The sequence below is a fragment of the Henckelia pumila genome, chromosome 4 (genome assembly GCF_033568475.1).
Source record: "Henckelia pumila isolate YLH828 chromosome 4, ASM3356847v2, whole genome shotgun sequence".
In the NCBI taxonomy this organism is placed as follows: domain Eukaryota; kingdom Viridiplantae; phylum Streptophyta; class Magnoliopsida; order Lamiales; family Gesneriaceae; genus Henckelia; species Henckelia pumila.
The window spans coordinates 161,900,253-161,916,821 of NC_133123.1; the positions used below are offsets into that span (position 1 = coordinate 161,900,253).

The 16,569-nt window shown below is 33.4% G+C and overlaps 3 protein-coding genes and 1 long non-coding RNA gene across 5 annotated transcripts; 2 read left to right on the forward strand and 2 right to left on the reverse strand.

The window, feature by feature from the left end:
- The first annotated feature begins 1,529 nt into the window (after positions 1 to 1,529).
- Positions 1,530 to 6,402, forward strand: LOC140863375 (FKBP12-interacting protein of 37 kDa). Of its 2 annotated transcripts, none has more exons than XM_073266753.1 (14): positions 1,530 to 1,674; positions 1,774 to 1,856; positions 1,925 to 1,983; positions 2,530 to 2,597; positions 2,793 to 2,829; positions 3,048 to 3,135; positions 3,269 to 3,333; positions 3,419 to 3,496; positions 4,377 to 4,424; positions 4,725 to 4,778; positions 5,119 to 5,280; positions 5,479 to 5,548; positions 5,823 to 5,878; positions 6,085 to 6,402. In XM_073266753.1, exons 1-14 carry the CDS (start codon positions 1,550 to 1,552, stop codon positions 6,226 to 6,228), a joined length of 1,137 nt encoding a protein of 378 aa, XP_073122854.1. In that variant the 5' UTR covers positions 1,530 to 1,549; the 3' UTR covers positions 6,229 to 6,402. The 2 variants fall into 2 exon arrangements, with proteins under 2 accessions (XP_073122854.1, XP_073122855.1); XM_073266754.1 differs by having other exon boundaries at positions 1,774 to 1,825.
- LOC140863376 (uncharacterized) lies at positions 6,250 to 8,376 on the reverse strand. Its single transcript, XR_012143927.1, has 3 exons — positions 8,232 to 8,376; positions 7,071 to 7,264; positions 6,250 to 6,635 (listed from the first exon to the last, which is right to left on the reverse strand). It is a non-coding gene; the product is annotated as an uncharacterized lncRNA (long non-coding RNA).
- A 1,843-nt stretch (positions 8,377 to 10,219) lies between these two features.
- On the forward strand, positions 10,220 to 13,757 carry LOC140865815 (tryptophan aminotransferase-related protein 2-like). The gene is made up of 5 exons (XM_073270588.1): positions 10,220 to 10,553; positions 11,185 to 11,488; positions 12,077 to 12,360; positions 12,984 to 13,309; positions 13,406 to 13,757. Exons 1-5 carry the CDS (start codon positions 10,342 to 10,344, stop codon positions 13,597 to 13,599), a joined length of 1,320 nt encoding a protein of 439 aa, XP_073126689.1. The 5' UTR covers positions 10,220 to 10,341; the 3' UTR covers positions 13,600 to 13,757.
- Positions 13,758 to 15,357: 1,600 nt separating this feature from the next.
- Positions 15,358 to 15,789, reverse strand: LOC140862251 (oleosin H2-like). The gene has a single exon (XM_073265256.1). It carries the CDS (start codon positions 15,787 to 15,789, stop codon positions 15,358 to 15,360), a length of 432 nt encoding a protein of 143 aa, XP_073121357.1.
- Positions 15,790 to 16,569: the final 780 nt, after the last annotated feature.

Sequence of the window (16,569 nt, forward strand, 5' to 3'; positions counted from 1 at the left end):
TGATCATTGATCATCAACACATGGGATGGACTCTCAAAACAGTATGAGAGGTTCGTATTGTTCAATGATCCTTAGAGCAGGTTGAATTACTATACCAATAATACTAAGGACGAGTACACATCCTTAAATTTTTACTTAAAAATACTCGATTTTCTCAAATCGAATTTTTTTATGAGTTGGAGCAATTGATAAAATTTTCCAACAAAATCAAAGTAATTGAATTCAACTTCCACAAAATCGAAATAGCCAAATTAACTTAAATAATCAAGAATAAACATTTATAATTTACTTTCTTCTTCAGTCTTTTTTTAGTTTTAGTTTTAGTTTTAGTTTTAGTTTTAGTTTTTTTTTTTAATTAAAAAAAGCAAAATATAATTGAAGTAACCAGTTATTTTAACAAAAGATCCTACTGGGATCGATCTAATCAGTTCTTTTTGTTAGATTTTGGTTCACCAATTACGTAGGATATATTGTCATTTCAAATCTCATCGATGGATCTACTTAAATTAAAATTGTATTTTTTGTTATATATATATATATATTTAGTTCTTTGCGATTTTGTTTGGTTATCTTGTAAAATTTTGGTTTTAATCTTATATCTTTTTATTTTTGCAACTTCCTACTTTTTCATTTGAGGTGCTGACATGATGATATTGCACTTCGGCACAATATTTGTGTCACATAAGCACCATGTGCTAATGCATCAATGAAACGTCAGAAAAAAACTAAAATCGCAAAAATATGTTCTAAAACTAAAATTTGATAATATAACATACCAAAATATCAAAGTGATAAACATGAAGCCAAAATACAGTTTTCTCAAATTTAATTAACTATTGACGTCAAATTTTCATAAATCATGACAAGAATAGAGAGATGAATAAGAGAAGAGATAATTCAAACAAATTTTCCCAGGCATTATCGTGATAATTTTTTTTAAATTAAAATAATAAAGGTAATTATATGTAATAAAGAGGTGTTTGGCTGAGCTTATAAGCTTAATGAAACAGCTTATAAATTGTTTTGACAATAATTTGATCAAACAACTCATAAATGGTCAAAATCAAATGTTTGACAATTTATAAACTATTTTTTTTTTAAAAAAAAAGCTAAGGCGACTCTACTTTTTTTTTAAAAAAAATCATATTTTAAAATTTTATTTATTCAAAATAGCCTTCTATATTTTTATTCCTAGCCATGTTCAACACTTACAAAATATTAAATATTTTTTAAAAATAAAATTTTCAAATAATATCAATTTTTTAAAATTAAAATATGAGATATTTTTATTTTTTTTGTAATATAAGTTTAATATTTATGATATAATTTTAAAACTATTTTAAAATAACATTCATAATATTATATTTTTTTTGATAATTTTAACAATACAAATTATTTAACAGTTGTTTTTAATAAATTTAACTAAATACCCTCTAAATAGAAATTATATACAAGAAATATCAAATTTTTTGTTTTGTTTTTTAATTTGGTTAACACTTAAAATTGAAAGCGGTGGTGCGGGCCACAAATATGAGTAAAAGGCCCGTTTATGTTCCAACTGCGAAATATACCGTTACCCCATCCTACTCCTGATTCCGGTAGGGTTCCAATTCAATTCCGAGCTCAGAATCCAAATTCCTATTCCCAATGGCGTCCCATGATCATCTCGATGATGTAAGTTGCATCATTCTCGACTCAGTTTTCTGTTACTGGTTTTTCATCCACTGTGATTTCGTTTGTTTTTGGGTTTAATGCTTTCTTCAAAAAGTGCAGGAAGATGATTTTGGGGGCGATTTCTCCGGTGGAAAAGCTGCTAGGCGTTCAGGTTCATTACGTGATAATTGAGTGGACTGAAAGTAATGTCTTTCTTTTGGTTTGTTTAGTTTCATTGTTTTTTTTATTGTGGGTGCCGTTTAATTTTTAGGTAAGAGAAGCTTTGGAGATCTCGACGAGGATGAAGATGATATTTTTGGAGCGAAAAAGGTTACCTTTTTACTTCTTTGAGAGTTGAGACTACTTGAATTGGCATGCACGTTCAAGTGCTAGTCTTGCTGCTGGCATATCTTGCTATATGTTCTCATACCAATTTGAAGTTGGAATTGGTTGTTTGGGACAATCTGTTGTGCCATAGAAATGGAATTGCTTTGACTTTATAAAATTAAAGTATCCAAAATTACATAACATGGCATAAAATGCAAGTACCTAGAGAAAGTTTTAAGATGAGAACCCAACTTTCTGTTTACAAATAAAATGTTTTAACACTCATTTGTTTCTTGAATTGGCAACTTGATATGTAATAGTAAATATTGAAATATTGCTTTTTGTGAACTTTTCTTGCATGTTCCTAACCTATCCTGCAGGTACGAAAGAAAAAATGTATTAACACCCATTTGTTTGTCTTAGTTTCGATTTTAGGTATCATTCTAGTTGTATAAGTCACGTGCCTTGTGTTCTGCATCTAACACATTGCATCTGGTTGATCTTTCTTTCGAACTCAATTGGCTTTTATTTTGTTTTTTGACATTTAAGGCTACCCCGAAAGTAGAGGAAACTGCACCGGGAGCAGCAACAGGGATGATTTTATCTCTTCGCGAGAGGTATTGTTCCTCAGTCAATTGTAAATATTTTTTCTGACATATCACCTTCCTAACTAATTTGTGGTTCTGGAGATTTGGTAAATATTACACCTAGTCCTCAAAAAAGATAAGCTAATGCTAGAACATATATCCATAATATTTTACCTGGAATGCAAAACATTTATGAGCTATTATTCTCTGATTTCTTGTTTGCAGTCTCAAGAACTGTCAAGATGAACTCTCAAGATGCCAGGTAAACATCTACTTTTATCTTAATAATACTTTTCCTTGTAGTCTCTGTAATTTTTTGAGTCTACTTTTTTCAGTAGGACATGCAACTTAGGCAAAAAGGACACTAGACTATTATTTATTGTTTTAATCAAAGTTTATACTTTATAATACTTGTACATTTGTCCATTATATTTTTTGGACAAGTAACTATGTTTTGTCATCATAATGTGGTCACTTCAGACAAAACTTGAAGGAGCAAAATCTGAGATTCAAAAGTGGCGCTCATCTGTTCAGAATGAATCATTTGTACCCCCAGGAGCAGATCCTGGTTTGTCTTATTCTAGTGGTGCCCTGTCTTATAGTTTATTTCCTTCTGTTATTAGGACTATCGTGATTAAAATTTCTTTACCATTTTGGGTTTTGGATTCTAATTTGTGCAAATTGATTTTATGCTCTGTCAGATCCAAAATTACTGCTCAGCTACCTTCAGACCCTGAGGTCCTCAGAGGAGTCGTTGCGAGAGCAAGTATGCATTTTATTTTTTGCTCCTTGAATTTGAATTTTTTTTCCTTGATGGCAAGATTCAATTTTTCTGAATCTTTTTGTATTAGCTTGAAAAAGCAAAGAAAAAAGAAGCTGCCTTTATCGTGACTTTTGCAAAACGGGAGCAAGAGATAGCTGAGTTGAAGGTAAGTAGGTGCTACTATGCGAATGAAAATACATGCTTATTCTTGTTATCGTCAACTACTGGCTACACATGTGTTTCACATTTATGTTGACATGCTATTGAAAAGTGTGCTTATTCTTGTTAATAATATTTCCGAAAAGATAATACATTCAGTTCAGGTTGAGGAAAGATGAAAAGGTTTATCATTTTCTGAATACTAGTATGTATCTATCTGCATGAAAGTGATGTGGCTTGCTGATGTAAGATTCTCCTAATTTTGTGTCATATTTTCATTGGGATATGAATATCATGCCCTTATCATCATCCGTACGTCTAGGAATTCAGTCGGCAGATGCTGAAGCCTTGGTTATGTGTTGAATGATGCAAACTTTAATTACATTTGATGGAGTAACTTTTGCTGTTTTACCTGCAATGTTTCTTATTTCTTTTTTCGTGCCGTTTCTCCTTCAAAGGTGGCCCATTTCTTGTTTCTCAACAATTCTATGACCATTTTCGTATTATATTATCAATTTACTTATTTTCTTACCAAGGGTTTGTTAAAGATTGTCTCAAACGAGGGTTACCAAAGAGAGTTGTCTGTCAGTGCATGCAAAGGGATGTGGCTCAAATTGTCACAGAAATAATACTAGCTGTAGCTGATACTCTTTGTGATCACAACTCTTTATTGTTCCATTTGTTGGTGCGACGTTTAATAATGTGTTTACTGTGATGAATTATTCAAGATTGTTTATTTCATATCTGGAAGACTTACTAGAGCTTGTTTCTTGTTCTTCTTCTTTTTATGGCTATGTTTGAAGTTGCTAATTTATCAGTTAAAACTGAGTTTCCATGCATGTTTGTTCTTTTTCCATTTCTTTACTCTCTCTTTCTAACTTCGACAGTCTGCTGTTCGAGATTTGAGAGCTCAGTTGAAACCAGCATCAATGCAGGTGCACTTTGAACCTACATGATATTCATATTGGTGCACTTTCATTATTTGTTGAACCTTTTAAAAGGCTCTTGAAGATTCAAACCCGGGGTTAGTTTCCTAGATGAACACAAAAGGAAAACTATAAACATTTCTGTGTTTTAAACTGTAAAAGGTTACTTCCCTAGCTATGGTTATGAGGAATTCCAAAGGGAAACACAAAATTATCTAAATTGCTGGTGTTGCCTACTGGATCAGTTAGTTCTCTTTATTCTCTCTGCTGTTGTTTATTTTTGAACTGTTTTGGTGATATGCTGAACAGGCAAGGAGATTATTGCTTGATCCAGCTATCCATGAAGAGTTCACTCGACTGAAGGTACGTACTTTTTTTGGATTGATAATCAAAGCAGATTTGAATCATGTTACAATTTTTGCCTGTAGATGAAGTTGTCTAGATAATGCTTTTTCCTCTGTATTTGTGGTTGCTTTTTGTGGATCATTCCGGGCATGCAGAATATTTTCTGAATCTAAAGATGTACTTGCTTACTGACTTTTGGCTGTTTTTTGTATGTTTTTATTTATAATTTTTACTCATTTTAATTTCTGTTTTTTACTTGCTAGGGTTATTTAACTCCATAGTACTTCATATATTTTTTGTAAACGCGTTCTAATGTACATACTCAAACTGATTTTTGCCTGAACTATTCGTTTGTCAGAATTTGGTTGAAGAGAAAGATAAGAAGGTTAAGGAGTTGCAGGATAATATAGCTGCCGTCAGTTTCACCCCACAAAGTAAAATGGGAAAGATGTTAATGGCAAAGTGCAGGACTCTACAGGAAGAGAATGATGAGATTGGTAACCAAGCTAACGAAGGGAAGGTAAGAATCCATTTCCATCAGGCAATAATTTACCATATTTCAGTTAAATTTACTTCTAGAAGCAGAAGGTTAGTTAGAGGTTGCTGTATCTTTAGTGCTGTTGGTCATAGTGGATCTAACCTGAAAATCTGTAGCCCACTTAACTTTGTAAAATGACTAAATGAGAATTTTAATATTTTGTTTTATTGTTTCTTGAAGATGCATGAGCTAGCTATGAAACTTGCTTTGCAAAAGTCTCAAAATGCCGAACTCAGGAGTCAATTTGAAGGTCAGTTTTCCTCAATTCTTCAAAACTTATTTGTAGTGCGGCACAATCGTTCAAGTAATACTGGGATTTTAAGGCAATTATCTCATGCTATAGCTTTTCTTCTGAATTTTTATACGTATACGATTTTTATGATCTATTGTGCAAAACACTGTAAAAGAGGACTGTTGAAGCCATGAGATTATCATATATTTTATTGTGAGAGCTTACGCCTTTATTTTTGTGTGGGTTAAAAGTCATGGGTTCACTCCACATCTACTGTTTTGTTCTCGTGCAGGGTTTTGTAAGCAAATGGAGCGGCTGACCGGTGATGTGGATAGATCAAATGAATTGGTATTCCCCCGTCTCTGTCATTGCATCTTCATTTGCATTGTGTAGTATGGAAATGGTTTCAGTATCTAGTTCAGTAGTTCTTCCCGCAAAATTGCACTTTAATCAAATGCAGATCTTAGTCGTGAAGCACATCATAGAAATATTAGAAGGTATTGGGCCTTATATTTTCTTGATTTTGAGTTGCATTTGAATCGCAATGGTTACAGGTGGTCATCTTGCAAGAGAAACTAGAACAAAAAGAAGATGAAATCCGAAGATTAAAGCTAGAGAAAAGCAATAACATCAATGAGGAGATTATGGCCACTGATGGGGGAGTGCCTGCTCCAATCGATAGCTTAGTTGAAAGCTAAAATTTCAATTTCTTCTTGTGAGAATAGCAATTTCATTGATTACATTACTGTAGAGAGTTGTTCTCTATCACAGTACTGTACAATTTTATTTTATGTTTAGAAAAAAACACTAGAGTAATCATTAGGACAGAAACTAAGAAATTACATTTGAGCAAATTTTCAGTTCCTCGTTCATTCGAAGTTCTTTAAAATTCCAAAGTTACGATCATGGTGTTTGAAACTTGAGATCACTCAGGTATATCGAGCATATAGACGACTAAGAGTTGAAACCGATGAATGCCCCCTCCTCGAATATCCGACGTTAAAGTAGGGATCACGCATGCTTGAATAACTTCATGCTCAGCCAATGGAAATACACGGCAACGAGGAGGATCGGAAATGTCAATGGGACCAAGAAGCAATAGTACCTGCTTAATCAAAAAACAATATCATGCATCCTTAGATTACGAACAAACTATTATCTCTAAACACAAATTGTTTTTGTTTTTCAATTTGAAATTATTCGTTTGCATATCCCAACACCATTGCGATACTCTGCAGAAAACATAAATTTCCCCCAAGAAAACAGAAGGATAGCTTGAAGTAAGACAATTCTAGCCAGGCAAAACATTAACAAGCTTAGATTTTCAAATCATATTTCACAAGTGTCCACGAGTGCATGAAACAAATGCTTAAAAGTTACAGTGACACAAGTATATTCATATAATAACATAAATGAAATCCAATGGAAAATCGAACATGCTGCCGAAGATACTACTAACATTAGTTAACATTTTAACAAGAACATAAAGATATTATCTCCATAACTAACTAGAAGTTGGATACAAATAACAGAAATTTACCAGTCATTTTGTATAGCAGAGATAACAGCATTGTTGGATGAAGGCATAAGTTTTGATATCACAGCAGCGTAGAAAAAACCCAGAGACGAGAGCGAGCCAGTTATCAAAAAGAACCAACCCCACAATGTTCTCTCATTAGAAACCACAAACTCAGACAAACTAGGCATTTGTGCCACACCACCATCTCACTTCATCTGCATAAAAGAAGCAACTTTAGTATTTTCATACACCAAACATGAAGAAAAATTAAAGGGGTGTATGAAACTTCGCATCATCAAAACTAAAGTAAGCAGAACAAAGAATATTTTATCAGGCGGCCGGATTTGTGTGGCTGAGAGCTAAATACAGACAATGAAACAGAAAAAAGAAAATCCTTTTACATCAAAGGGATTTACTATCAGTGTATCATCCAAACACTCAGCAGGAACTGGATTCTTATGTCGACCAAATCTTCATTTATACCATAAATCCAATCCATATACTGATACAAAAGATCAGGGACTGGTGCTATCTACACATTTGCATAAACCAGGAAAGTCCACATGTGCTAATGTTGATGCTGCATCATTCTAATTCCAACTGAAAATGGAGAAGAAATGCAGCAGGATTTTGTTACAGATCAAGCTCGCATGCGTCCCCGGCAACAATTTTTGTGAGCCACTAAGTCAGTGTTTCAAGATGCTGACAAAAATTTTTTTGCAAAGAAAAACTGAGAATCATTTTTTTTTTTAACATTTCCAAACACCACCTTAGTGGACTAAATGAAATATTTGGCCAGGAACTCGTGCGAGCTTGATCTGTAATAAACTACTATGTGCTTTTAACTGAGAATCAATGTTGTTTTTAAACATTTACAAACTGTATCTTGAATTACCACCGAATCACATTTTCTTTGCTTAGACTAATTTATTAAGAAAATCCATGGTTTAGAAAGAAACAAAAATACATGATTAGTTGCCAAATATGTTGCAAGGATACCGGTACCGTGTCGTGTCGTACCGGATACGCCGTGGATACGATAATACGTCAAAATTTGAAAATATAAGATGGCGTTACCCCAGGATACAGCAATTATTAAAAAAAAACACAATTCCCAAAAGCAAAAACAAATTCAGATAAGTGATTTAAGACGAAAAAGGAAAAAAAAAAAAAAAAACTTGCCAGAAACTGGTGGGCGGCGGCGGAGGCGGATGAGGCAGGGGGCTGCGAACTTCAGACGGGCGATGCTGTGATGATCGCCTATGAGAGAAGTCGGGCCGGAGAGAGAGGAACGAGTACGACTGACAGAACAACCAATTTAATGCTTTTAGCCAAATTTATTTTAATTTATTTATCAATTTCCTCAAAAATTTATTTATTTTTTTAATTTATTCATTAAAACTTTTAATTAGTTGTCATTTTATTTGAAGGTTAATTATTTGTCATCTTACCAAAACGTACCCGAAAAACTTATCACGTTGAAATTCCCTTAAGATAGGTTGAAATAAACACACCTATATTGTATATTAATCAAATAAAAAACGTATCCAACAACTCAAATTTGAAAAAGGTCAAGGATATAGATACACATATTGGTGTGACGTGCTTGTAAGCATATTGACAAGTTATTTATAAAAGTTTTTTGGAGTATTAGTAAGTTGTGGACCAAATAGCGTCTATGGTTTAATGAAATATTAATTTTATGCAGTGTTTGGTACAAAGGATTAGGTAGGTTTGTGTGTGATTTTTTATTTAATCCATTGTTTGGTAGGATTTTTATTAAAACAAGCAAATTTAACCTAGAAAGGATAAAGTTATTTTATAGTAGGTTAACTAAACCCTCCTCTCATCCTAATATTATTTATCCTTGTTTTTATCTTACTCATAAATTCCATAATTACCCTTTCCCTCCAATCTAAAAATCACCCATCCAATAAAATATAAATGGTATTGTTGGCAAAAATTTTTAAACCATTATTTAATCTTATTCCTAAAAATCAAACCAAACACAACACTATTTTTAACACAAATTATCAATCCTTATTTATCAATTTTTTTTATCATTCATTTAATAATCATTCAATAATACATAAATATAATTAATGTTGAAGAGGTGATAAACAAATAATTTTATCATTAGATTGACAAATAAAATATAGCTACTCTTTCCGAATCCATCTGAAATATGTTAGAAAATTATTTCATCCAAAATATTTCCAAATTTATATTTTACAAACTATATTATAATCTAGATTGGGATGGAGAATATGTGGCCTATAAACTATAAAGCACATAGGAATAGGCCTACCACATTAGCCGTTGAAGTCAAACAGCCATAAAAGACTAAAATATTTTAAAATATATTAAATTCTCAAAAATCAAGCACATTTATCGAGTTTTCAATTTTTAAATGCAATTAATTTTTCCCCACATCTTAAAAGATTTTTGGATTATGATTAACTTTGCTCGACAACGGATCCAAGAATAAAAGTTGAGGTACGTTTGAATTTAAGTTAATAAATTATATATAATAACAAAAAAAATTCATTAGATTATACTATTCACAAAAAATAGAGAAAATTATTCTTTTTGTATAATATATTTGTTTTTTGTGATTTTTATTATCTATATTATCAAATTTTAATTTTAGTATATTATCATTGTTTTTTTGGCAACTTTTATTTTTTTTTCAATTTGACGCTGACATGAAAATAATGTAATGCTGATTTGCATAGTGTCAACAAGTCAACAACACTTCCAATGTGAAGACCAAAACAAAATTACAAGACTAAAACTAAAATTTGCTAATGTGAATAACCAATCAAAATCGCAAAATGAAAAATTTTCAGACTCCAAATGAAGTTGTGTATTAGAATTAACAAAATAAACTAGGCTTCGGGTGTAGAGAAATAATTTTATTGGACTAATAAATAATTACAGGTGTGGATAATAAAAAAAGGGCAATTTGCTCAAAAATCCTTAAATGCAAGCATGTTTTGCTTTGGGATCCTTAGCCATAAAATATGATACAAAATCATATAAGATGTGGTATAAATTAACAAAAATTATGGTACAAAAAAATGACTTGAGAGTTCTAAGTAAAACATGTTTGCATTCTGGATTTTTGAGCAATTTGCATATAAAAGAAACTTGGGTGGACTAGTGCCTCGTACTCTGACACGAGCTTATATCCGCCTTTGGCCCCAATCTGTTCAGATGTTTTTGTGTCTGAAAAATTCTTGACCCATAACAAATTAAAGGGTTGTTGTGGATTGTTTTCTTTGAATCATAAATGGAGTTGAAGGTAAGGATTTGGAGGCAACTTTTGGTGGTTTCTTTGGCTTTGAACTTGGGGTTTGTGTACAGAGACTACAGCAATGGGAAGCACAAGCACGATTTAAGCTGTGAAAATGAATGCAAGAATTCGTGTTCGGGGTTCGCCGAAAGGGCTGTTTTTGAAGCTAAATCATCAGTTTCCGATGATGAAATTATTGATGTTGATCTGTAAGTATTGTTTTCGCAAACTGTCTCTTTTGTTGTTTTACCATGCATGTTGAATGCGCTTTGAAATTAATTAGATTGTATTGATAAGGATTCCATGTTTAGTTACAGCACAGATAATATATATATATATATATTCCAAAATTAGTTTGAGATAAAGGATAGAAGTGTGGATGTAGCATAGAATCACCTGGCTTGATGCAATAGATTGGGTTTTCTTTTATATTTAGTCCGATTTGCGCAGAAGAAATGGAATGGGTCAGACATTGCTGATAGTGTTATGAACTTTGCTGATATGTCCGGTAGCACCATGTCAGCACCAACAAAAATCGGACTAAGGTAGTGTTTGAGCGGATTTCTAGAAAGTAATTATCAGCTTTTTCTTAATAAAATTTTGAAATTTTGTGAATTTTTGTTGACGAAAAGCTGAGAAATGCTTTCTAAAAGCTCTCCCAAACACTACCTAAATATGAGAAGAAAGCCAATTTTGTTTCCACTGGGACTCAAGTCAACCGATGTTAGATATATTCGAGTTTTCCTGATTCTTGGTTTGAGGTCCAGACAACATGTATGAATTAATCTAATGTTGCACTAAATGGTGATTCTGATTCCAATTTCATGCTTATGTATGCAGAGGTGATCCAACGATGTACGAGAAGTATTGGCAACAGATGGGGGGAAAAACAACGGTTGTGATCCCTGGCTGGAGATTCATGAGCTATGTCTCTGATGTCAAGAACATTTGCTTCTTTTTAGAGCCTGAATTTGCAAATGCAGTGGTTAGGCTGCACAAATTGGTGGGCAATGCTGTGACTCAAGACCGGTTCATCGTGGTTGGGACGGGTTCCACTCAGCTTATCCAAGCTGTGTTGTATGCCACCTCTCCACGAAATTCTTCCGAGCCAGTCTCTGTCGTGTCCGCTGCACCATACTACTCGGTGAGTTCACCTTTGTAACATTTTTTCATTAATAAAATCATTTCTTGTTTCATGAAAACAGGTTGCAATGTGTTAGTCGACTTCAACTAAGTTGGAACTATGTTATGATTATAAGGATAAGAGGATTTCTTGATTGATGACTAGTTTTTGGATTTGAAATCTCCTCTTACGCCTTATGGTCTGCTTTGGTGCTCTCATTTGGACCAACACAGCGTAAGTAGTCGCAATGTGAGGCTCAATGCCAATAAATGTATCATGTGTTCGTATTGTAGGCTGGATCTAAGATGCACGTGTCTATCAAATACTTGTAGATGAGTGAAATTATGCCAGAATGGGCCATTGTGAGTGTCATCTTTTTCAACATTGTTATGATCTCAGCGACTACATAACAATGTCGAAGATTGCATTAAGTTGCTATCTGCTATTTGCTAAGCTCAAATATTCCTATGATCACTAGAATCTCAGTTTCTTTAGGAAAGTACTCTTGTCAGATGATTCGCATTTGCTACTTGAAAAACAATGATCTTCCAATAATTTGGTTTACAGCCATCAAGTTTTCATGTCAAATAATCTACTAAATGTTTGCAGGCATACCCATTCTTTGCTAATTATCTGAAATCTGGACTATACGAATGGGGTGGCGATGCACGCGACTTCAAGGGCGATGGGCGGTATACTGAAATCGTAACTTCTCCAAACAACCCTGATGGATCATTAAGAGAAGCTGTGGTGAGTAGTAAACAAGGTGGGATACTGATACATGACTTAGCTTACTACTGGCCGCAGTATACTTCAATCTCTTCTCCTGCGGATCACGATATCATGCTATTTACGGTTTCCAAATGCACGGGCCATGCCGGTACTCGTCTTGGGTAAGCACCACATCTCAGCATTATATCAAACATAAGTGGAAGTGTTGGCAAGTTGTGAATTTAGTGTATTCTTGCATGTTAAAATATCTAATGCAGCCTTCATGGATTAGAACTGATTCAAAGAAATCTGTTCCAATGTGTCTTTAAGGGGGTATTTTTTTATTATGTCCTAAGACAGACATTATATTATGCATTTGGGGTTATTGTTTCATATCATTTTTTGAATGTGAGAGAAATCTAATAAATTATGAGGTTTGCCATAAGTGCATCCCTGGTTCGAGGAAAACCAAAAGCTAGCTCAGGGGATGATTGTTCAAATCCATATTTTCAACTACCAAAAGTTTGCAAAACGTCAGCAGGTGGCTCATAAAGATAGCCCAACACATAACGTGGGTCTGGACTCTAATACTATAGACTTAAACCTAACTTCATCCCAAAAGCTAGCTCCAGGGGGAAGGGATCTATATATACGACTCCAACTACTTAATTCAACACATCTAACAGTTGCCATCTCCCAATATTGCTCGTTGTGCATGTATTGACATTAACTTCTGCATGCATTTGGGTCAATAACTGAATGAATTAATACAGAGGACTCATTTATCCTTTGAACAATCTTGCAGCTGGGCTCTCGTTAAAGACAAAGAAATCGCGAAGAAAATGGCAGAGTTCATGGTCATAAACAGCGCAGGTGTGTCGAAAGATTCTCAGATTCGGGGGGCGAAGATCTTACAAGTAGTGGTAGATACACACGAACACAACAGATCATCAGGCAGCAGTACTAAGTTGGAGGTCGAACGCAACGCGTTCTTCGAACATAGCTACAACCTCATGGCCAAGAGGTGGAGATTACTTAGCAGTGCAGTGAACCGAGGCAAGATCTTCAGTTTGCCCCGGTTTCCGGCCGGCAAATGCGCCTTCAGCGGCCGGACTTTCGCCACACAACCTGGTATATATATATATATATTTTTTTTTTCAAAGAAATTACATCAATATATTTGTATGAATTCATCATGTTATTAATCTATTCTTTCTTTCTTGGCAGCTTTTGCTTGGGTGAAGTGCGAAGGTGAGATAGATGATTGTGAGAGATTTCTGCGTGAGAATTATAAGATATTAAGCAAAGGTGGGAAGCAATTTGGCGATAGCCCGAAGTATGCAAGGATAAGTGTTATGCCGCGTGATCATGTATTTGAACAACTTGTAGATAGATTATCTACCATTCATTCCTCGTTATAGCCCAATTGGAGATTATCAAGCTATACCTTGAGGCCTGAAATAAAAACAATGTCTTGCCCATATTTTAACTTCACATGGGTTAGGTGATTCTACTGTGTTTAATGATTGTTGTCTTGTTTTTTTTTTTTTTTTTTAATTAGCAAACATATGAAACTTAACTTTCTGGCCGTTGATGCAATTTTTGGTGTTTCTAACCAAAAATAAAAATAAAAATAAAAACAAGTAAATGAAAAATCAAATTTATTCTATATTATCACCGCCCATTTTATGCATGTCAACACCAATTAAATTAAATTATCTTAAATGAAACACAATATTTTCTATTTTTAAGGAGAGTATTGGTCTATATGTTTGTTTTTAGTATATTTTTTTTGTTCTTCAGTTGCTGAAACATTCCTGATTAAAAAAAAAAACCATAATTTTATCACTACATGTGTACATATATATATCACAAGACATTGAAATTTGATGGAGAATAATTTTTTTTACAGAAATAGAAATATTGGTATCCATAACTAGATAGTAATATAGTATTATAATATTTTATTTTATTATAATTATGTTCCAAGTTTACGTATTAAATTAGTTTTTGATATCATAAATTTTAAATAACGTTTTTAATTTTCTATTATGAATTTATATAGATACAAACATATGTATTTAAATCATATACAATATTTACACATATGTATTTAAAATCATATACAATATTAGTGTAAATAGGTTTTAATAAAAATAAATTTTCTTTCAATGTTTTCATAGATACTAGATATATATTGATTAATTTGAGTAATAGCAAATATATATAAATTTATTATATTTAAATGTGTACGTAGGAAAAAATGTAGGAAGAAGGGTAAAAGATGATTGCATTAACTCAATGTATAACTCATCTGATCCCAAAAATCCAAAATTAAAACAACATATTCCAAAGTTAAAACAACATATCTAATTCCTAATTCGATATTGTCGAACATACAACTCAACGTATCTGATACCAAAAATCCAAAGTTAAAACAAAATATTCCAAAGTTAAAACAACATATCTAATTCGATCCATCTGACGTCAAAATTTCAAAGTTAAAACAAGATATATCTAATTCGATCTAATTCCAAAGTTAAAATTAACAATGTGCCCTCTCAACTAAAAAAAAATGCCCATGTTTTCTTCTACCCATGTTTTTACACGAAAGAAACGACTGATACATGAAACCGCGAAATTGATGGTTGAGATACTACATGATTTAAAACAAAATTCACAACTATATTATTTTTTTAAAAAAATAATAATAAAAATGCACCATCATATCATTGATCAACAATAGTTGCATGAAGCCCCTAGTTAAGGGTATAGGTGAACTTTTAGACATAAAACTGGGGTTCGATTCTTCCTGCCAACATCTTCTTAGACTAGTCTATCACACAAAGCTTGCCTAATGTTGTTTACCTAACTAGCCTAGTTTACAGGCTATTACGTTAATTCGAAGATTTACCCTAAAAACACTGAAAATAGGTTTCCACGTAAAAAAAAAAACAAAAAACAAAACAATATCAATAGTTGCATGGATCATCCTAACTAACCGAATACATCTACACTATGATATGATTAATATTTCTTTTGTGATACCGATTTCATGTAAAATTAATTAGTTTTACAAGCCCACAAAATGATTAAATGTACCAAAACATCATGTACGAATCTGAATTTATTAGCTAGCAATAATACATGGAACACAAAATTAAACAAAACATTTAAATTCAAGATCTCGTGACATCTTTGGCCTTCTGGCCGCCGGTGAGCCCGACGGTTTCCTGCACGCGCCGCCTAGCGTGCTCCATCTGCTCCGGAAAGCTCCCCCTCATGCGGCGGAAGTAACTTATCAGCCACGTGACCGAAGAGAGCGCGGTGATCCCGAATGCTCCGGAGGTCAAGAACCCCACCACCGCGAAGGCTATGGTGAGGACGGCGGGGAGTAGTATGGGGCTGAAGATGATGAAGAGTGGGGTGGCGACGGCGAGGCCCAGGAGGGTGGCGGCGAGAGTGATTCCGGCGAGGCAGAGGAGGACGGCGGCGACGGGTACGAGTGTTATCACGGCGAGGACTTGGGAGGTGGAGGGGCCCTTCTCTAGGAAGTAGTCCGCGATGCTGTCGGTGAGGTGGCGGCTGCGCTGTTGCTGCTCCTCCTCCATGGACGGTGGCGATGATGTGTGAGAATCAAGTGTGGAAGTATATTTGAAGGGGGTTGAAATTGGACGCGTGGATTTGGAACGGGTGACACATGTTTCAAGTATATATGAACGTATTCATGCATAGACCTCATCCTTTCCCACTTTTTTTTTTTCTTTTTTTCTTTTTTTTAAAAAAACCATATCCAGAATAGTTGCAATAAAAATAAACTTAAGAGTTGTAGCTCGTCTATCAGACCAGGTATTGAAACAGTCTCTCGACCAGAGTATCGACAATCTGATTCACTTGTCTATGCAAAAGAAACAAACTTAAAAGATTATATATCCTCGTCAAGGGTTTTATAATCTTCAACTGGACATCGAATTCAACAATAACATGTGACAAACTTAAGTTTTTTAACTAACTTAAGCACCGTTTGGTTTGAGTTATGGTATAAGTAATATATAAATAAGTCTTATAATATAATAAAAAATGATAGTTAAAATTGTATTGGATTTGATTGATAGATTATGGTTTATTTGATTTGATTTATTAAATTTTATATAAAAATGTTAAATGACTATTTTGTCTTTTTAACAATAAATAAAATAAAAATTATATTATTTATAAGCGGTAATATAATAATTTAATTCAATGATTTGATTGATGTGAGATAAATAATTAATGATTTGATTGATATAAAATAAATAGTTAATATATAGATAAATAATATGATGAGAAGAACGTGAGATGAGATGTAATGAGTTATACGTACATAAATTAGTAATATCGTGAAGAGAACA

What these genes read in the sequence shown, in the direction of transcription:
- LOC140863375 (XM_073266753.1), top strand. Translation starts at nt 1,550, where the DNA reads ATGTTCCAACTGCGAAATATACCGTTACCCCATCCTACTCCTGATTCC. An exon ending in ACCAAGCTAACGAAGGGAAG is followed by an intron (nt 5,281 to 5,478) that starts GTAAGAATCCAT and finishes TGTTTCTTGAAG; the next exon opens with ATGCATGAGCTAGCTATGAA. An exon ending in ACTCAGGAGTCAATTTGAAG is followed by an intron (nt 5,549 to 5,822) that starts GTCAGTTTTCCT and finishes GTTCTCGTGCAG; the next exon opens with GGTTTTGTAAGCAAATGGAG.
- LOC140865815 (XM_073270588.1), top strand. Translation starts at nt 10,342, where the DNA reads ATGGAGTTGAAGGTAAGGATTTGGAGGCAACTTTTGGTGGTTTCTTTG. An exon ending in CCGCTGCACCATACTACTCG is followed by an intron (nt 11,489 to 12,076) that starts GTGAGTTCACCT and finishes AAATGTTTGCAG; the next exon opens with GCATACCCATTCTTTGCTAA. An exon ending in GACTTTCGCCACACAACCTG is followed by an intron (nt 13,310 to 13,405) that starts GTATATATATAT and finishes CTTTCTTGGCAG; the next exon opens with CTTTTGCTTGGGTGAAGTGC.
- LOC140862251 (XM_073265256.1), bottom strand. Translation starts at nt 15,789, where the DNA reads ATGGAGGAGGAGCAGCAACAGCGCAGCCGCCACCTCACCGACAGCATC.